At 43.1% G+C, this 22263-nt stretch overlaps 1 protein-coding gene across 7 annotated transcripts in view; it reads right to left on the bottom strand.

Moving 5' to 3' along the window:
* RHBDD1 (rhomboid domain containing 1) overlaps positions 1–22263 on the bottom strand; it is a 129761-nt gene that overhangs the window by 59634 nt on the left and 47864 nt on the right. For all 7 annotated transcript variants that reach the window (XM_077748617.1, XM_077748616.1, XM_077748619.1 and 4 more), the window contains exons 4-5: positions 8481–8569; positions 5196–5252 (exon numbers count right to left, since the gene is read on the bottom strand). In XM_077748617.1, coding sequence (XP_077604743.1) covers positions 5196–5252; positions 8481–8569 — 146 coding nt within the window. The remainder of the gene's footprint in view (positions 1–5195; positions 5253–8480; positions 8570–22263) is intronic.

Here is a 22263-nt window from a genome sequence, read left to right as displayed (position 1 = left end):
TATGGACTGCCATATTAAAAATAAATCATTACTTGTAAGAGATACATATGCTCTCATACAAGTTCCCTAGATGACCATTAGCATGGCCACCTGGCCTTATGTAGCTCTGCTTTTGAAGAAATCCAGTTACTTCAGAGGAAGGAATATAAATATGGTAATCATATAGGGGATAAGAGAGAAAGGTAAAAGAGGCTTTTAATTCTCTGGTCTGTGTGTCTGCTGTGTGTATGCCTCTTCCATATGAAGGAGGAAAGGAGCAGGGTTCCCTTTTTACTATTGTTTTTAAAGTGCCAAAAAAGAAAAAGAGAAAAGACAGTAACAGGAACTAGGATAAATCAGCAGAATGTCCAGTCCATCTCCTATCCCTGTACAACAGAAAAGGCAGAGGCATCAGTGAGTGGCACTTTTGGACCTGGTTTTATCACTAACTATCTGTATGACTTCAGGCAAATTACCTAACATCCCTCGACTTCAATTCCCCAGCTGTCACACAAGACCTTAGGACCACGTAGTCTATGATGGTTTTAAGACATGTCTGCACACAAATATATTATTATTCTCTTTGTTCCCAGAAACATTCCTGTTAGTTCTTGGGATTTAATAAATCAACCAGGAGAAAACCTTTTTTTCCCCTCTACCAATGCCTAGGTGTTAGGGGCCATGTTCTACTCTGTTCTATTCTGCCAAGTAGAGGGAACAAAGTCAACAAGTGAGAAATCACAGTGGGAGAGAGGATCAAAATGCATCTTCCTATCCAACCCACCTCTTCCTAGTTACGTAGGCCAGTGAAGCTCTTATAATTAAATCAGTGTAAACTCGTCTCCATAACCAAAAACGGAAAGGTATCAACACTCTTCCAAATGAGTATATTTATCAGCTTAGTCAGTAACTACTCATCGTCCTTCTCTTTAGGTGAGTCCACAGACAGAGGGAGATGAGCTGGCATTGCCCAACAGCTGTTACCCTGTACACCAAGACCACAGTTCTAATATTTTAAGCATTCAAATTAGCACAGGCAAAAGCCTCAGAAGTGAAGTCTTTTCTTGGGGCAGCAATAGTATTCACTTCTACGGTCCCCAAGTCAATGGAAGGCCAATTGTCTAAGCCTATGATTTTTGTTCTTGATTTCATGAAAACCACCTGGGAAGTTAAAAAAAAAATCCAATTCCCTGTATCTATCCTCATTCTGATTTAATTTGTCTTGGATGAATTCATGGCATGGATATACTATAAAAAGCTCCTCAGGTATTTCAAATATATATATATATATATAGCCAAGATTGATAATCATGATCCAAACCTTTATAACTTGACTATAACTCCAATAGTCTCACTCCATTGATTAAATCCTCCAGTGGCACTCTGGCACATTCTGGATAATCTCAAACAGGCTCTTTAGTAAAAAGCCTGATAATCCCTTTCTTCCCACTGCTTTGCTTAACTTCTACTTATTCATTCAAGACCCTATACTCCACTTCCTCTAAATAACCTCCACCAAATGCAACCCTACTCCTCCCCTTCGGGCTGAACACTGAATGTATCGTGCTAATACTGCTGAAATGGATTTCTACCTCTGCTAGAAAGGCGTAACTAGAACTGAACTAGCCCTTCCACCATACTAAAAAAACTGGAGAAAATATATGAAACAAATGTTAGCAGATATTGTATAACAGGCAATCCAAGATTTTGATCCTTGAGAGAAAGGAAATGAGCCTGGAGGTGCTTTCCAGACTGTGGTACAGGGAAAGGAGACACAAGCAGGTGCAGCAGGATCCTTGAGATAAGCTGACGTTTGCAGGGCAGAGTTTCGCAAAAGAAAACTAAGTGTACAGAGAAACCTTCAGAAACCTGCATGGGGCCTCTGGAGATTTTGCTGAATTATTAAGCTCCACATGTGTGGGTGAAATGCCATGTGACCAGGGAAGGAATGAAGAGCTACAAGTTGAACAATGCCCAGAGCTCAGGCAGGGCTAGGAGACCTTTGCTTCCCAACCAACCAGAACAGAGAGCCCTTGCTGAACAAAGATCATTTAGGAAAGACCCCAGAAAAGTGACACCTCAGTAGTAGCACAGAATTAACCATAGAGTAAAAGTTACTTTAGACCCAATAAAGAACTTAAAAACAAGCGCCAGAGGGATCAAACTGATCATCAGGAAACTTAACTGTGTGCCAGAACAAAGTTCAGATTTCTCTGAATTAAGATAAATTCAATACCACAAAATACACAATGTCTATTATCCAATCAAAACTTACTAGACAAACAAAAATTGTGACCCACAGCCAGGAGAAAAATCAGCGTGTGTTGTAGTAGATGCAAACATATATATATTATATATAGGTATATAATATATATAGATACATAATATGTATGGTATATTATATATAATATAATTTATATAATATAATATAATATAATAATATATATTAGAGAGAGGGAGACTGAGAGAGAGAAGGCATAATTATGCCTTTGAACATAAATATTATAACAGTGCTCAGGATTTAAAGAGAAACATGAATATAATGAGAGAAGAAATGAAAGATATGGAAAAGAATAAAATGGGACTTCCAGAGCTGAAAAATACAAAAGGTGAGTGGAAAAAATTCACAAGATGGGATTGACAGCAAACTCGACCTTGTGGAAGAATCTGAACACACAACAATAGAAACCATCCAAACTGAAGTCCCCACATACCCAAATACACAGAATCTCAGACTTTTGTAAGACAGAATGAAGCAATCCAACGTTGGTGTGACTGGAAATCAGAAAAGGTGGGGAATGTTCTTTAGTAAAACAAAAGCTGGGAAAATGGATTACCAAGGGACCTGAACTAGAAGGAAATATTTAAGAAAATTCCTAAGGCAGAAGGGGAACGGTAAAAGATGGAAATGCTGCGGCACCTGGGCGGCTCAGTCAGTTAAGCGTCTGACTTAGGCTCAGGTCACGATCTCACAGTCTGTGGGTTCGAGCCCCGCATCAGGCTCTGTGCTGACAGCTAGCTCAGAGCCTGGAGCCTGTTTCACATTCTGTATCTCCCTCTTTCTCTGACTCTCCCCTGCACATGCTGTCTCTCTCTCTCAGAAATAAATAAAACATTTAAAAAAATTTTTTTAAAAAGATGGAAATTCAATCTACACAAAAGGAATCTCCTATTTCTGTGAATCAACTGGAACAAGCTCTGGGCCCTTCTCTGAGCTATGGATGTGATGAACATATCCAATGCGGGGTTTAAAAAAAAAAGCAGGGGCGCCTGGGAGGCTCAGTCAGTTAAGCATCTGACTTGATTTTGGCTCAGGTCATGATCCCAGGATTGTCAGATTGTGGTCCACATCAAAATAAATATTTTACTTAAAAACATATAAAAAGCAAAGGCTTTAAGAACTGAACTACTACATAACCCACCACACAAATATCAAATTAACCCATGAGAGGTACATGCATGAGATTGGCCCAAACAGCACAGTAGACCTGAAAACTGAAGTGACATCGGAATGTAACCACCCACAGAAGGAGACAGAATTTGTGGTCTAAACCTAAACAGGATGACTGCCTGCACAAACAAAAATGTCAATATTTACAGAGGGTTTTCACAGGCTCTGGAATCTCACAATAGTCAAAAAAGTCACTGTCAAAATTACTGGAAATCACAAACTAAAACAAAACAAAAGACAGTGACCAATGAGTAGACTCAGAGGTTGGAGTTATAAGACAGACTTTAAAGACGATCCAATGACCAATGACCAAATGACCAATGACTATGCTCCATGAGATAAAGGTGAACATTTTTTAAATGAATGGAGAGATATTTTTCAGCAGAGATAGAAACAANCTCTGACCCTCCCCTGTTCATGCTGTCTCTCTGTCTCTCTCTCACAGAAATGAATAAAACCTTAAAAAAATTTTTTTTTAAAAAGGCACTGGATAAGTTCAAAAGAAGAATGGAGAGGACAGGGGAAAGAGATCATGAACTTGAAGACAAATCAGCAAAAGTTATCCAAGGTACAGAACACAAAGGGAAGAAGGCTGAAATAAAAGAGCATGAAGGGCTTGAGGAACACTCAAAATGTTTAGATTTCATGTCATTAAAGTTTCCGACTGGAGGAAAAAAACATTTGTACAATTAATATCTGAAACCCTCCCAAATTCAGTGAAAGACAAAATACATGAGGCAAAAACTGACCAAATTAAAGAGAGATCCAGATAATTCCATAATCACAGTTGGAGANATATATATATATATATATATATATATATAAATGCACACAGACACACTAATATATATAATTCTCTGTACCTATATTATTTAAGCCAGGGGTCAAAAATCTACAACTGTGGTCCAAATCCAGCCCACTGTCTATTTTTGTAAATCAGGTTTCACTGCGACACAGCCACACTCATTTGTTTATAAATTGTCTCTGGCTGCTTTCATGTTACGGAGACAAGTTATGACAGAGACCATGTGGCAGTCAAAGCCTTTAGAGTCTAAAACATTAGCTCTACGGCCCTTCACGGAAAGGGCTGCCGACGCCAGATGTAAGCTACGACGGTTGTCCAGTCAAATGGCTCTAAAAGACACCGAGACTTGCCCAGCCTATGGCTCATTTAACACTTGTCTGCAGGAATTGGTCAGGAGCAGTACCGAACCGCCTCTGAGCATGGCACGTGAGGGCCTTAGTCTAAAACAGGTCATGTGCTTTAACAGGAAGTGCTTGTTACATGTTTGCAAGCCATTTAGAAAAAATAAACTCACTTCTTTAAGTCACATGGTATTAACTATCAGAGAAACACCTACCTTAGCCTCTTAGGTGGGCGCGAGTCCTCCTGGATGTGTCGGTGGGGTGGACTGTGGAGACGAGTAGAGCTGAACCTAACTTCTAACCCTCTGCGGGCAGTGTGGGCTTACAGACCGAGAACCTGGTACTAGACCCGGATCCAGTGTGAACGTTACTATGTCTGACAGACCTCGTACCCGATCGTACAATCTTCTCAGGCCACGGTAACCTCCTCCCTCAGCCCTCCTTACCAGCTCGCCCAAATATGCTCCCTGGGCTGTGGCTCCATCTAGCTTTCAGGCACGTTGGTTGCACCTGCGGACGACTCTACGATGGCCCAAGCTACGACTACCTTAAGGAAGCTCTGTGGTGGCAAACACTTGTCAGTTTTTGAAATAAAATGTAAACGCAATAAAGTGCTTACCTGAACTATTAAAGTAGTACTGCTGTCTTGGGTGATGAACGTGGGAGGAAAAATTGCCTAAGTATAAAGGAAACAGACATTTTAATTGTAGCCCTAAGGATCCCCCCCAGCCCAGCTTTACGGAGGTCTGATTGACAAATAAAAAACCGCATGTATTTGGGTTGGACAACATTAATTTTTAAAAGGTATATAACATTATGATTTAATATACATCTACATATGAAATGACTGCTACACTCAAGTTAATTAACACCTATCACCTCACATAGTTACCACTGTGTGTGTGTGTGTGTGTGTGAACATAAGATCTACTCTCAGTAAATTTCAAGTATAGAATGCACTGTTATTAACTATAGTCACCACACTGTACCTTAGAGCTCCATAATTTGTTCATCTTCTAACTAGAAGTTTGTACCCTCTGACTAACATCTCCCCATTTCTCTCATGTCCCTCCTACTCTCTGATTTTAGGAGTTCAACTTTTTTAGATTTCACATATAAAGGAGATCATATAGCATTTGTCTTTCTCTCTCTGGCTTACTTCACTCAGTATAATGTCTTCTGGGTTCATCCATGATGTCACAAACAACAGGATTTCCTTCTTCTTTACAGCTGACTAATTCCATTACACATACACACAGTCCACATTTTCTTTATCCATTTAGCTGATGGACAGTCACCCTCTCTTGGCTATTGTGAATAATGCTGTAATGAACACAGGAGTGTGAATATCTCTTCAAGACACTGATTTCATTTCCTTTGGATATCTACTCAGAAATGGGACTGCTATATCATAAGGTAGTTCTATTTTTAACTCTTTGAGGAACCTCCATACTGACTGTACCAGTTTATATCCTTACCAACAGTACACAAGCATTTCCTTTTCTCCACATCCTCCAGAAATGCTTACGATCTCTTGTCTTATTGATAATAGCCATCCTAACTCTTCCCCATTTCAATCTGCATTACAAAGTCATAGTAATCAAAATAGTAAGATACTGGGCATATAGACAGCGCCATCAACCAATGGAACAGAAAAGCCATAAGGCATTAACTGATGATCCTTCCAACAATTAGGAGGTTCTTTATAACAAAGCCAAAGTCATCTCAAATGATTTCTAAACAACTGTTAAAATAAAATCCCTTTTGTTTGGGGCTAGCCCTATTGGGAACAGAATATGGAGAATCCTCCACAGTTCCTTATAGGTTCCTGTTGACCTGACCTAAGACTGTTAGAGAAGCCATGGTTCCTACCCTCCTAAAGGGCCTTTCCCCTTCCTCATCTCTAAAAGGGCACTAGGACGGTCAATTCAGCACTGCTGAAGGGAGGTGGCATGGGGAGTAACAGACCCAACTTCAGGGTGATACTCCTTCTCCAGGAGTTATTAGACAGATGCACTAGGCTATTTTCCACAGGGTTCCTGTGGAAATTCTCAGGTCACTCTAGATCTTTCTCTGGCCTCACCAGAAAAAAGGCAGAGGGACTACAGGCTATTTGTAAATAGCACTACATGTTTGTTTCAACTTTTCTAACCTAATTTTCTATTGTATTCCTTTGGAAAAAACGTGATATAAAAAATAAGTCTCCCCAGAACATAGGCAAAGCTTTAAGAAGGAAAACTAAGAGTTAAAATGGTGTAATTGTGGGGAAAATTCTCTTTAATATCAAAATATTTCCCTAAATTATCTGGAAAGCTTTACAAACCACTTCAACTTCAGATACACATAGAAAATGAAACAGAATATGGGGCACGTTGCTGGCTCCATGGATAAAGCATGCGACTCTTGATCTTGGGGATATGAGTTCGAGCCCCATGTTGGGTGTGGAGGTTACTTAAAAATAAAATCTTTAAAAAAAATGAAACAAAACATTAAACTCTCAAGAAACATTCTTTCCCCTTTATCAGTACTAAGGAGCACTGGGGCAACAAAGCTCATTACTACATTTCCATAATTAAGTTGTATAGAAAATATAATGAAACTGGACATTTTCAATAAATGCAGTTCCTCCTGCCTCCACCAAGCACACACACTAGAAACACAGTAATAAGCCAATGTAGGGAAATGGGAATCTGTTTAGATGCAACACAGCCTGTAAAAATCATCTGAAAGCGAGCACAACCTGCTAATAAAGACGGCAGCGCAGTGCCTGGGAAGCTTTCTAATATCATGAATATTATATGGTTCTCAAGAACACCAGTCATCGGCACAAACTGTGAAAACAAATTATTTATGGTTCAAGGAAAGGTAAAATAGTCTCAGAAGGTTTCCTATGAATAAAAGATGAAATATTGGAACTCATATGGTCTATAAAACAAGTATCTGCGAAATAATTTTCCTATAAGTCAAAAACACTATAGCATTTTAAATGAAGAAGGCTAAAAAATTCATATATTTCTAAATAAAATAAAGTATTTTCATTGGGCATCAATTTGACGGGGGGAAAAAAAAGCCAAAACAACAAAAACAAAAAGACAAAAAAAAAAAAAAAAACCCCACAAATTTTGCAGGCAGGAGCCATGCTTTAAGCTGCAACACATAGCACACTTGGTTTGGCCCAGACATGAATATACACCTCACCTGCCGAGAACCTAGGGGTCACTCTGAATCCTTGCAAATACTGGCCTTGCACTTCAGTACAGATTTGTTTTTCTTTTGTGACTTTGCCTTGCACCTATATTAATTTGTGGAAGATTACGAAAGAATACATTATTTTAAATCCATTTTAGAGGCACCTGGGTGGCTCAGTACATTAAGCATCCGACTTGGGCTCAAGTCATGGTCTCATGGTTCATGAGTTCAAGCCCCGCATCGGGCTCTGTGCTGACAGCTCAGAGCCTGGAACCTGCTTTGGATTCTGTGTCTACCTCTCTCACCCCTCCCCTGCTATGTTCTCTCTCTCTCTGTCTGTCTCTCTCTCTCTCTCTCAAGAATAAATAAAAAACATTAAAATTTTTTTAAGTAAAAAAGAATCCATTTTAGTTCTCTGCATTTTCAAGAAAATCACAATTTCCTGTGAGTGCCCTTAATGCTGCTGGTAAAAACACCCTGTGAAAGCTTCTGTCTGGCTCACAATCTGGGTTTGCAGACTCCTCTCTAGAGCAGTGTGGGCCGTGTGTGCAACAGCTGTTTGGCCTCTTGGTTTTAAAAAGAGCCTATTAGGGAATTCCTGAGCTGAACCACAGGGAAACTTGGGGTTGCTTCTGTTTCCATTAAAATCTTGTTTCCATTAAAATTAAGATGAACTTCCAACCTGTTGTCAGGTCAAGGGTGTTTTGTTCTGTACCTGCACACATTTCCATGATTTTCTTCAGAGGCCCAAGAGTGTACATCAATCCGACGAGAATCCCGGCCAGATGCCCAGCGAAGGAAGCCCTAGGAGAGAAGGAGGCTCTTTGTGAGTATTCGCTCTGCACCGATTAGACACATTCTGTCTTCTCAGTAGGCCAGGGCATGTCAACTGGTCACAGTCTACAGGCTTTGCTCCCCCACCACGTCCTTTATGCCGAGGACACCGTCCTAAGAATGTTTCCTACCTTAAAAAAAAAAAATGTACAAGGAATAACCACCACCACATGTTTAAGATGGAGTAACCTTCCTTGACCAAGAGAAGTGGGCTGGCCCCCTTCACTGCAGTGGAAACATGTTGTCAAGACAAACCCATCTACTTCTTCCCGTTATTCTCTGTGGCTCCCATCCCAAAACATAAATGGAATCCATTTTCTCTGAATTACATCTCAAACTATCCAGGCACTGGGAGGCCCTGTATCTCCTGGTACAGCACAGCCGAGTTCTGCCGTACTGCTGAATGAGGCGAAGGGCAGGAGAAGCCCAGCAGAGGAAACGGAGATGGTCACACCCCTTCCCCTAAAGCTGCTTTCAGCCCCTCTGCCCAAAGAGACAAAAATGTAAACTTCAAGCCTGAAAGATGAGGTAGGGCATTAAATTGGTTCCGTGCTTCTTAAAGTACTATCTAGGACTGGCAATCGCTTATAAGTGATTCAGCAAAGCCCCACCTAAGTCTTTGGTGAATGAGAAAAAGAATGAACGAAAGAAAATCACCTAGCTCTCTCCCTCCCCCTCCACTCCCGCTCTTGCCCTCGGTGGATCCACACTCTGCCGTCAGCTGTTCTAGAAGAGTAGGCCTGTTCTGTCATAGCCATCCAGTGAAACTCACAGACTCGGCTGCTTACAGAGCACCCCAGCCTGTGGTCAAGGCCACCCAGCACTTGGCCTCGCTCACTCGCTCACTCCTTCCCTCCACTTCATGGCCCACTAAGCCTGTCACCTCACCCCACCGCCAGATCCCCACATGCTCAAAGGTGACCACAGGTCAAGCTGAAAGGCAGGCACCCTGTCATAAAAATCACGCTCCTCCTTCCTCTCACAGTCTTCCCTCCGCAACGCTGCTTCTGCCTCCACTCTAGCATGTACTCAGCCTGCTGGGCAGCAAAGTGTTTTATACATTGGCCCGGCTGTCTGTCTGTCTGTCTCTCTCTCTCACAAATTCCCTGAGGGCATCGACGATGTCTTCTTATTCATCTGTTATGTCACATTAGAAACTAAAGACAAACAAACAAATAAATGGTCAAGTGTATGAATATTTCCACAGTTTGGGGAAGCGAACCTCATTCCAGAAAGTTATTAAGGGAGCCAGACGTAAACTCCCAGAGCACAGTGATTTGTCGTTTCCACGTACATATGACACACTCCGAGGACCGTGCCTGGCACTGGAAGACACTCGAATGTGGATTGAGTGAATGATTCGAGTGTCCCAGGACACCCAGAGCCAAGTTAAACCTGTCACATCTTCAACTTAGAGCGCACTCCCTGAGCCACGGCCATGATGGAGCTGAGGAGCTGACGTTCAGTCCCCCACAGCAGACCCAGAATCAAAGCCGGCACACTTCACCTACCCCAGCAGCAACTGACAGGGCAAAGGCCCTGGAAAATCACTGGCAAGATGGCCACAAGCCATTGTCACTGCCACAGAGCTAGTGAGGAGACTTGTTGGGTCCCAGGAAATGAATAGGCCATGGAACACTTTGGAGAAAAGACCAGAGGAAGCCGCCCACAGGCAGGATGGCACTGCCATTTGTTCTGTTAGCCAATTCACTCCCACTATTGCCTGAACGAGCTCTTGCCACCGTCACACACACTGCATGTCTGCACGCATGCACATACACACTCACCCCCCTACCCACACACAATCATCCCTTCAAAAGAGCTATTATCTTCATCAAATAGATTTACCTCAAAGTATGTGTAACCTGATAATAAAAACATAGGATGAGACACTCGGGTTCCCATTTTCAGGGGAAGAATAGCATGAACTGTGCTTTTCTTTAGCTTTTCCAAAAAAAATAAAATAAAATTGTGCTTATTTTATTCTATTTTTAGGTTACGTAAAACCCTTCAAATGGTTCTAGGAATGGCAGAGAAAGTGGTAGTTTGAGGGATACAAAGAAGAGGCCAGAATCAATTTTTTAAAAATAGTAACCTCGATTTCTCGGAGAAGAAGAAAATTGCATCAATGTTTTTTAACTTTTTAACCCAATCTTCACAGTGAATCATAGAGATATAAAATAACATAGGAGAAAATTTCAATTTAAAACTCCAACCTATGCAACAATCAATCCTGAACCTCAATTTACAATTTAGAGCACACCACAGTGAAATGAATTTCTTCTCTCTCTAAATGAGTTTGCAGAAGTTCAGGTTATAGTCTAATTGTCCTAATGTCACTGTGATTAACTGGGGATGGAAAGCTGGTGGGCCAGAGACCACACTGCACCATCATCCAACATTCTGCATTTTCACGGAAGTCACATCTCAAAACCCTAGCCGAACTTACCATTTAAGCTCTACACAGGTGTTCTTCTCTTAAAAGAAGAGATGATGATCGTATCAACCAAAACTGAGAATTTCTCAATGTAACACACACAAAACGGGAGATGCCACCAACGGGAAAGGAAATCCAGGTTCACTTCGAGTCGCAGGTACCTTCCTCCATGCCATTGGTAACCATTTGACAGACCGCCTCCCTCGCCCTCGAAGGGACGCCCATGTCCTGAGAGAGGAAATGGACCTGCGGGCAGGAAACAGGACTGGAAATTTGTCTCCTCCCCAGCAGGCAGGACGTCCCCAGTCCTGGGATCTGGCACTTCATCCCTGCCCCTGGGGGTGCTGCGGGGCCACAGGGAGGCCCTGGACTTTGGAGGAAGCCAGTTAACAGCTTCAGAAGCAGTCTGCGTTATCATGATCATAACTATATACATAACTCAGACATTGTGATGTCTTGTACTGTCCGAGGAGGCCCATGGCTTCAATGCATCTGTCCCTGAAGTATGTGCTCTGCTCTGTCCTCAGTTACACCCATAGGCGGGTGCCCCATGCGGGAGGCTCCTAGGAACACGGCTTCGTTGCGACCTGACTACGTCTTAGGCTACGACTGAGGATTTGGTGATGGCCTGCCACCCTCCATCCGAATTCAAAATAATTCTCAGGGACAGGACCGCCCTCTTCAACCCAGTACCCATGACCTTATTACTGCAGTAAACAGCCTGACACTAGCAATTAACAACGACTGAAGGAATGGAGCAGTGGAATTAAAATTACAAATAAAATGCACATTTCTACTATATGCTCCAATTGCATTATAGAAACACAAGTTAGGCATGGTCTCCAATTAACAATTGTTTTCATATGAGATCTCATCCAGAGAGATAATGACCAAACATGACACTGTCCCCATCCTGCACACTTGGACGTGGTACACAAAACACCCTCTCAATTAACAAAACAGCAGCACTGAATCTATTACATCCCAAAATTGGTCACCTAGAAGCTTAATTTCTTATGATAGCTCAATAGTGACTCCCTTTAGGAATCATAATGGCTATAATCGAATACTGACTGATGGCAAGGTACAGTCTCAGGGGCCAGACATTGCTGCCATGTCCAGTCACACAGGTTGTGCACTGCACAAACAGAATATAATGAGAAGAAATATCATTTGTCTGGGGTCTCAAGTGTTTCATAAAGATCCAATATTCAAATTCAGATAATCACTTCTCAACTTCGGGGAAAGTACCCATGTAATTTCGTTTCAATAGGGGACTATATATTAATCCAGTAGTTCTTAAGCTTGTTCAGGTTCTAAGCCCCTTTCAATGTCTGATGAAAGCCACAAATCCTGTCTGCAGGAAAATTACACATACACAAAACATGTCACCTACAATTTTAAGAAGTTCATGGATGGCTTGAATTCCATCCACGGACCTCTGGTTAAAGACCCTTGCCTGAAGTGAAACTAATTCATCACAAACGGAAGAATTTCAAAACTTAGCACCGAGTCTAAACATTTCGCTTGTACTCAAATCCTAAGACAGGGGCAGCAATCTGTCTGGATTACTTAAATTTATTAACATGCCCCATCTCTTGGCTGTGTTGCTGCTCTGTAATGATGTACTCTACTTCTAGATTCAGCTTCCTTCCTGCTCAAATCCGACGGTTAGCCATTCTTCCAGCAAAAGTCTGAGGATAAGAAATTCTGCTCCTCTCTGTATGTCCGAAGAGGTCTTTCATTTCAGCCTCCCATTCTGTCCAGAGGTACAGAATCAACCACTGCTGTTTAAAAATCTAAGTCGGGGCGCCTGGGTGGCTTAGTCGGTTAAGCGTCCGACTTTCGCTTAGGTCATGATCTCGCGCTTCGTGGGTTCGAGCCCCACGTTGGGCTCTGTGCTGACTGCCAGCTCAGAGCCTGGAGCCTGTTTCAGTCTGTGACTCCCTCTCTCTCTGACCCTCCCCTGCTCACGCTGTCTCTCTCTCTCCTAGAAATAAAATAAAAATATAAAACTAAATAAAAAACAAAATAAAATAAAAATCTAAGTCGGCCAGTTCTTCATCTGTCTTTTCTCTTGGCTTTTCAAATTTTCTCTTTATTCCGGATACACTGCCATTAATACCACAATCACTCCAGTTGTGGACTTATCATTTTGCTACAATCCTGAAAAATCTTTAGCTGTTATTTTTTGTCCTATGGACCTCCAGAGATGCAGCGCTGACCCAGAAGTGGCGCTCAGTTTGTGTCTGTAGGAAAAAAACTAAAAAAGAAAAAATGTTGAAACGTTAAAAAATCAAATCAATGTTGGTGCCCATTACTGACAAGGAATACTGATGGTAATTCTGGACCAAAACTGAGATGAAGATATTACTGTGTGTTATATGTCAAATGTATTTCAATAAAGCTGGGAAGATGATGATTGTGGACTTCAGTTATGCAAACTATATGCAGATACTATTAACACCAGCACAGAGCGTTCTTTCCTATCAGGCCGGCATAAAGTGATTCTCACTCCTTGGAGAGGCGACTTAGAAGGTTAAGCTAAGTGGTTATGCAAAATGTTCATGCTCCCGTGTGCCACTGTTAAGGAATCAAAAGCCAAAGCTATGATTGAAAGCTGTGACAAGCTATAAAGGTCCTCCTCTGCTAAATGGCAAATTCTTTCCACAGCTGAAGAAGCTGCCATGTCAGGCATAGCTCAGAAAGCAGAAAATGTATTACCCTAAGACATAATCTCCTGGTGTCTGCGGAGCAAACGACCTCATTAAGGACGTAACTTGATGGAGACATGATGTTAGACAAGGCAAGAGAACAAGGGAAGGTAAGAGGCAGTCAGCTAGATGGGGGCAACTATATCACACGTTCCGTAATTTCCTCCGGTAAAAGCAGTTTGTGCCAGGCTGGAACTGCACTGATCAGAAGCTCTCCATTGTTTGGGGAGATCTTAATAAATGATCCTAATAAACTGGCCTAACAGTGGTAAGATGTGATGAAAAGTTTCCAGGGTTTTGAACATTCAATGCCACCAGGAAAGACCTTGATTAAGACTGCTTCTTCCCAAGAGAAACTGTTCTTAAACTGTCTGGTTTCGGTCACGGACGCTCTCTTCAACCACTACTCCAGTAGTGGATATAGTCTTTGGATCGCAGTTTGGGGGAGAGTTGATCTACACGTTCTTTCTTTTTATCACATTCCCTGGCATCTCCTTCCTGCTACCTTTGGCTGCAGAAGTAAAAACTAGTCCTCTTCCAAGATTGTACTCCCTCCCCAAGGGAGGCACTGAGATATTGGCCATGTAGCCTCTAATATCCACGTGCCTTTATTAAACACGGCACCACCTGGGGCCTAGGGCTGGGAGCTGGCCCCTGACAGTTACTGGAGTCCCAGACAAACATGATCTGGACAAAAACAAGAGCGTTGGAAAGGGTTAAAAAGTCTCTGTTACGAAAGGGCTTCCAAGATAAAGGATGATGCCTAGTCACTCCTTGGCTCTCAAGCCCATGCCCCTCAGCCTGGCAGCAAAAGAACCCCATGAGCTGATTCAGAAGGCAGCACCCATTCCTCCATTCACTCGCTCATCAAGTACATCCAGGCTGACTGTTAAATAAGACAGACGTGGTCACCGCCTCATGGAGCTTTCAACCTGCTGGGGGCGCACACACTCTAACTGTGAATTGTTTAAAAGTAAGGAGGCGACTCTACTTTCCCTGGAGTAGTCTGGGATGGCTCCTAGAGTGACATTTAAAGTGACATCCACAGCATCTGGAGCTTGCAGGCCCCGAGTGTAGGAAGGGGGCTTCGCAGAGCACAAAGCACATGCCTGAAGAGCTGTGAGGCTGGGAAGAACCTGGTGTGTTTCAGGTGGCTGGAGCATGGGGAGTTAGCAGAAGGACATCCTATGGCATGAGATGGATTTGGAAGGAGGAGCAAACATGTAGGCCACATGTGCCAAGGGGAAGGACTTGGGTCATTTCCTGAGTATACTTGGGAGGCCACAGGAGAATTTTAAATGGGAGAATTTTTCAGAATGATCTATTCTGTCCCGTGGGAGAGCAGACTCTAGGGGGGTAAGAAGAGCCAGCGCAGCAGACCAGTGAGCAGGCTGATGTAGCTCAGATGAAGAATGAGGGCAGCTTGGAAGAGGGTGGTGGCAGCAAAGGCAGGAGATGTGAGCAGCCTCTATTCTGGCAACAGAGACGAAAGAACTTGCGATGGACTCCAGGTGGGGGTGCAGGAAGGGGAGAGATCTAGGGTGCTGCCCTGTGCAACATGATGGACAGTGAAACCCTTCCTTGGGGGGCCTGGGTGGCTCAGTTGGTTAAGTGTCTGACTTCAGCTCAGGTCATGATCTTGCGGTTCGTGAGTTTGAGCCCCGCATCAGGCTCTGTGCGGACAGCTCAGAGCCTAGAACCTGCTTCGGATTCTGTGTCTCCCTCTCTCTCACTCTGCCCCTCCCCTGCTCACACTCTGTCTCTCTCAAAAATAAACATTAAAATTTTAAAAGAAAAAAAAGGATGGACAGTGGAAGCCTTTACTGGGATATGGGAAACTGGGAAGAGGAGAGGGCAGGGTGGGGAAAGTTCAAAGCTCAGTACTGATGTGCTTAGGAGAGAAATACCTTCAAGACAACTAAATAGAGGCACCTAGTACAGCATTCAGTAGGAAGCTAGGTACCAAGTTGGAAATTGAGTGGAAGATTGATTTAAAATGTTGCTCCAGGATATTTCATTTTATTTAACTTCTAGAGTATGTGTATATAAAATGACTACAATAGATCCTTATGTATATAACGTCAAACACATTACACACATATATACATATATGTATCTAAAAATAAGATTTAAAGAAAGTACTGTCTATTAGAACAGCAACAGATAATGGGGAAGGGGATAACATCCCCCTTTCTATTTTCCAAACTTCTTATAATATTGTTTTAGTAATTGCATTGTTTTTTTTTCTCAAATACAAAGGCAGCAGACATTGGGCAAGGCCCTCATTTATAGTACAGCTTTTGTCTCATCAGTGCGGTGAGGAGTCTAAATGTTTTTGTTGTTGCGAGGGTAAATCATTAAGAATGTTCTCCTCCATGTGGCACAGGCAAATGTTTTCAAATAGCACTCCAGATGAAAATCTGTAGCTTTGCAGTATTAATGAAGTTTCTTTAGAATCTGTTGTTGTTACTCGAATTTTCAAGACAGAACGGAAGGTGTGCCAAGTTAACTGAAAGCAACAGGTAGGTTTTATTTTGCCTGCAAAATAAATGAACAACGATTCCCCCTTCCCCCAAACATACACACACACACACACACACACACACACACACACACACTTAACTAGAGCACAGATGTTACACAAGGGAGGCTTGAGCCCCTTGACTTGCCGGACACCTCACATGACCAGACACATCCTAGAGCTTCCTTCCCCTGGTTTTCCATACTCACTGTTGAGTAGATTTCATAGGCCAACACTCTGTCCCTCTTCTCTGCACCATCCCACACGCACCCCGGCAGCACCTGGGATCCTCTAGGAAGGTGTTTGAGAACAGGGGGAAGTGGAGTTCTTTCATCTGGGACTGGATCCGGGGTGTGACACCTTCAGAACCTATGTGCACCTACCTGCATGGGCTCTCCCGACTGGCACTGCCTTAGTTCAGGCCTCTCCCTGCTCTGTCCCCCTCGCCCTGGTTCACCGCTGTGACACGCACTCTCTCTAACAGGCCAGCCTTGTCCCAACCCTTTAGCCTCTTGGTGATTCCCCGTGTTTCTAGAATAAAATACCAGCCAGGCTTCTTACATCCTTCACACCGCTCCCTCTGCCTCTTAGCCTTTGCTCTCCACGCCAGCCCACAGCTCTACCGCACCCAAGCTTGAGCCGTTTGCAAAAGCCTCGCATTCACCCTTCTTGATCTTGAATGCAGTGGTGCCTTTGCCCTCCACTCCACCCGGCTCAGCCCTAGCAGAACATTCCTGGCCAGTGCGTCCCTCCGGGCCAGGGGAGGGGCTGCTCTTCTGCAGCCCCCTAGCACCCAGGTTTTTCCTTGTCTGATGATTTCCGTGCCATCGCCCAGCTGCTTAATCTAGTGGCTCTCAACCCTATCATACCCAATGCCCCCTAAAACTCAGTTTGCAAGGCTCCACTTCCTTGAAATAAAATTTATAAACATCACAATCACACACATACTTTTTAAGACACAGACGCGCGCGCGCACACACACACACACACAATTTCAACTCAACATTCTAATGACCTAGCTGTGATCTCAGAAAAATTGTAACAAGACAAGGAATAATAGGAATTATTTTGCACATGACACGACCAGGAAACACAGAAAATGGTCCTTCACTTGCCTCTCTGTATGGAATCTGCATGATGGAGAGAATAATAAATGCAGGCAGATACAGACGGGCTTTTTGGTGACTCAAATACCACATGCAGGGTTCCGTCGGTGACACGATTTTATGTGAGGATAAATAACTGTTGACTCCAAGGAAAGCAAGTACAACCTTCCCTGAAGTGACATTTACAATTTTCCTGGAAAAGTCATTGTATATTAAATCCATGCCAAAAAAAAAAAAAGCAAAAACATACACACACACAAAAGTTTGTGTTTATAGGAAAAGCACAACTAGGTTTTAGGCTCAGNGGTTACGCGGGATCATTCTTGTCGCAGGGCACTGTCCTGCTCAGTGCAGGGCAATTAGTGCCTCTGGCCCCTACGTGCCCAAGGCCAGCAGCACTGCTAATCATTATGTTAACAAAAAACAACCTTGCAAATTTCCAAAATCCTTCCTGGGGACCTAAGCCACCTGTCCCAGTAGAAAGCCACTGGCTCAGCGCACAGCAAATGCTTATTAAATGTTTGTTGAATTGATAACCTTTAATCAATAGGCCTCAAAAATCTTCCCTTTCAAGTACTTCTCGTCATGTGACTATACGATGCCCAGAGAGTCCAAGGATTCCAAGCAAATCTACAACATATTGAACTGATACACAAGAAAACTTCCCCTGACGACTGAAATGCACATGGGGAGGAAGAGTGTGTGAAAGAGGCCACGATCACTTCCACATTGCGCTGTGGGAGAAGAAATGCAAGCTGGCACATGGAAAATGCCGTGCCATCTGGTATTACTACAGACAGAAAGATTTCAAATAACCACATGAGTGATTATTTGCACATCACCTCCAGAAAGTAAATATAAAATGAAAGAGAAGCTGGGTTGTTTATAGCCTGATTTTAACACGTGCTACTGTTATGAAGCAAAGAGATGTTCCTGTGAGCTCAGCCTTATGGAGGGGTTTTCAGAAGCAGTGGGACTCCTAGAAACCCCATGGCCCTTTGGTAGGGGGGTAGCTGTTTGAGGTTGCAGGAAGTGACCAGCGTCAGTGACCTTGATTAACAGGAGCCATCACAGGGATACACAAGGAAGGGTGACAGGGTGGGGTGCCTGGGAGGCTCAGTCAGTTGAGCGTCCAACTCTTGATTTTGGCGCAGGTCATGATCTTCGTGGGTTCGAGCCCCTCATTGAGCTTCATGCTGACATTACAGAGCCTGACTGAATCATTCTCTCTCTCTCAAAATAAATAAACAGATTTTTTAAAAAGTGACAGCTCCTTGGATTCTATCCCCAGAAATTCTTCAAAATTTCCTTAGAGTGGGGTGCTGACATCATTTCGTTTGGTTATTGTTTGGTTTTGTTAATTCCCTGGGTGATTTTAACGTGTTGAGGTCCACTGATCTTAAGCCATAGTTCAAATTCGCATGGTGAAATTACACCCGCCATCGTAGGCCAATAAGAAAAACATTTTGAGTATAGGCAAGACTCTTTACCCTACAAGTTACCCCATAGAAGTGACATCTGTTTCCTTTCTTGGTAAGTGGGTCCTAATACATTCTACAATAATGCTGCAAGGGAGGAAATATAACTTTGAAAATTCATGCAAGGAAACACGTGAGCTTACTTCAAGAGATTTACAAGTTCTTTGAACTTATAAAAACCTGATAATTCAGCTAATGTACCCACATATCCAAGAAAGTGATATATACATGGCCAAAGATGACAACAGTAAAGAGTTAAGGCAGTCCCCGAATCCCTGGACCCAACACAAAGACGGGGAAACAAAACCAGAGCACAAAGTTAGCCTCTAATCTCAGAAAATTAAATTCTACTTGTGGTTCAATCTGGTCTGAATCAAAATTCTGACTATGAATGCCCCACCCACTATATGACTCAGAGACTTGGGCATGCCGCTGATATCACATACTGCTTCTGTAGCAGCTTTGTTGGTATGCCTGGAAGGCATAGCTTATGTTGAACAAGAGCACAGAACCACCAGCAACACAGTTCGGAAAATGCCTGTTAGAGGAGAATCTGTTTATGCAACGCAACCTGCTAGGCTGAGCGTCCGTGGAAGCCACGAGACCCATATGAGCTCATCTCAGAGCACTGTCAGGGTCAAAGAAACCATCCCACCTCCAATGGAGGTCCAAGGTGGGTAGATATTCCCTCATCTCCCTTCCTCGCCGCTGGTACACAGGCAGAGGACCTATACTCGGCCAGTGAGATAGATCTCATCTTGAGAATCTCATGATGAGAGTCCAGTGTAGCAATGCTCTGTGTCCATCCAGTTCTCTCAGCTGTTTCCAGCCCAGTGCTTTGATATTCTCAACAATTCCAGAAGATACCAGATAGCCTTCCAATCAGTCCTTTTGTGGTTAAGCTTGCCAGATTGATTAATGGTTTCAACTAAGAATTCCAGGTATATATATGGAATCTGAGGAAATGAGTGGCTCTATTTTCTCTGGAATCACCCCTAGCCCTAGGGTGATGGAAGGTCGGATCTTTTGGTCAACTCACCACCATGTAGGCGAGCTTCTCCATGTGGAGAATGAAGGCATGGACAGATTCCAAGATGGGCCCCGATGATCCCTGATTCCTGGTCTTCACACCTTTTACAATCCTTTCTACCCGCACATGGGTCGGACCTGTGACTTGCTTCTAAACAGAACAGAGCATACCACTTCCACAACTGTGTTACAGAAGACTGTGATTTCTGCCTTACCAACAGACTCTTTCTTGCTGACTTTGATGACAGAAGCTGCCATATTGTGAGCTAACCTATGGAGAGACTGCAGTGGCAAGGAACTGGGGATGCCCCCGGCTGACAGGTGACAACAAAGCTCTGAGTCCAGCAACCCATAAGGAACTTTGTTCTTTGATGAACCACATGGCTTGCAGGCAGATCCTCCTGACATCAAGCCTTCAGATGAGACCTTAATGCTGGCTGACACCTCGGTTGCAGTCTCGTGAGAAATCCTGAAGTCAGGGGCCCAGATAAGCCAAGCCTAGCTTCCTGCTGCACAAACTCAATGAAATAATAAGCCTGTGCTCTTTCAAGCCACTACACTTGACACCATTTATTACACAGCAATAAATAACTAACACAGAAGCCAACCCAGGAAAAGAAACAGAACCAGGAGATAGAGACAAAATCCTAATACATCTTGTCTGCACCTCCAAAACCTACCACATCTGATGTCTCTGAGGCCCTGGCCTACACCACCTGAAATTCTAATCATGTAAGCCAACAGAGGTCCTTTTCTTTGGTCAAGTTAGTCCCAAGCTGGGCTTCTTTAAACTGCAACCAGAGGAATCTCAATAACAAAAGTGTCCAAGGATGACGGAAGCAATGTAGAGCCAACAGATCTCAGAGTCTGAAGGAGAGAATTCTGCCTTCCACTATTTCAGTTCCAGTGTAAGCTAAGACTGCAGGTGGACTAGGGACTTGATGATCCTAATGAAAGAGTCAAAAAAAAAAAAAAAAGTCGCCATACTAAAGAATTATCAACCCAGATGTTCAAGTCACCAAATCATTTCTCAGAACCTACGCCCTTGTATTAGATTCGCTTCCATTCCTTGTGTGCAGAAGACAATAAAAATAATATGGCAAGAATTAAAAGAGAAAAACATAAAAAGGTATTCCATATAATGCCGACATATTGTAGGTAGGAAGCAAAATGTGAAGAAAAAATTCAAACATCTCATCTTTTTAACTAAGAAACACTATTTACTACCTCCATTAAACTCTTTGAAATTCATAGCGACTTTGTTCAGTGTTAGCACAGACTCCCAGGGGGTTGCAGGACTCAGGTGGGTCTGGAAGACCTTCAGATGCTCTGACTAGCTTCAGTCATTCTTCCTGAACCCACAGAAGACAACTCAGGGGCACTGACATAGTGGTAGCTTTTCCAAGGAGCCAGACATGGATTTCAGGACTATCCCTGTGATATCTCTTTAGCTCTCCCAAAAAGCCCAGAAGACAGGTATTATTATGGGTCCCATTTTACAGAAGAGGACCTGAGATTTAGAGAGAAGTAAAACCAAGGGTCAAGCTTATAGAGAGCGAGGAGAAAGTGGGAGCAGCACTCAATAAGTGTGTACTGAAAAGAAGATTCAGGAAAGGGTCCTTCCCCAGAATCCCCACCTCCCTGATGGATACACTTTCTGCCTGTCTTTGCTTCAGACTTTGCACATCTGAGGAAGTTCAACCTGCAATGAGGAATGTGGAACGAGACTCCAAGGGTATGAGTAGGAACCATACATATAATTGTTCATGTGACACAAGTCTAACAATACCGTGGGTCGCGTCTTGACCCACAAAGTACTTGCAAAAAAATCAAATCATGTACTCTGATTTCCAATTCACCATCCTCAACAAGTTTTTTTTCCCCCAAAAACAGTATGTGCCTTCTTCAGATCTACTAAAAGCTTTGTTTTGCCAGGCAATTTCAATCTCCTTTACTATTTTCTAAGATCTTTTGCTGCCCACTCCTCCATCCAATCTTCTTTTTACCATGGATTCCAAGCTGGACCTTACGAAAATTCAACTGAAATGAGTATGTAAAAATCTATGAAATCCAGATTGAATGGGGACCTTGGGCCATCATTAAAGACAAAGTCCCGTGTAGAAGATCATGAAATACTACGGAGCACATGCAGAACACCTTTCTCATTAGTTAGGCAGTCCACCTCCACCCGTACAGGGAACAACAGCGCTGATGAGTCTTTCCAGACTGAATGCGCAGAATGAGTCAGTCTGCAGCACTTGAAATACCATTACAAACAATGTGTGTCAAACAGTGTATAATCAGCATGCTCAAGATGCTTGATGGCAATCATCGGCAGCGTACTCAGAGCGACGCTGGAGTGGAATTTATGAATTTTAA

This window comes from Crocuta crocuta, unplaced genomic scaffold (genome assembly GCF_008692635.1).
Source record: "Crocuta crocuta isolate KB4526 unplaced genomic scaffold, BGI_CrCroc_1.0 scaffold229, whole genome shotgun sequence".
NCBI lineage: Eukaryota > Metazoa > Chordata > Mammalia > Carnivora > Hyaenidae > Crocuta > Crocuta crocuta.
Note: the sequence above shows the minus strand (reverse complement) of the source record. Positions and strands in the feature narration are given on the sequence as shown.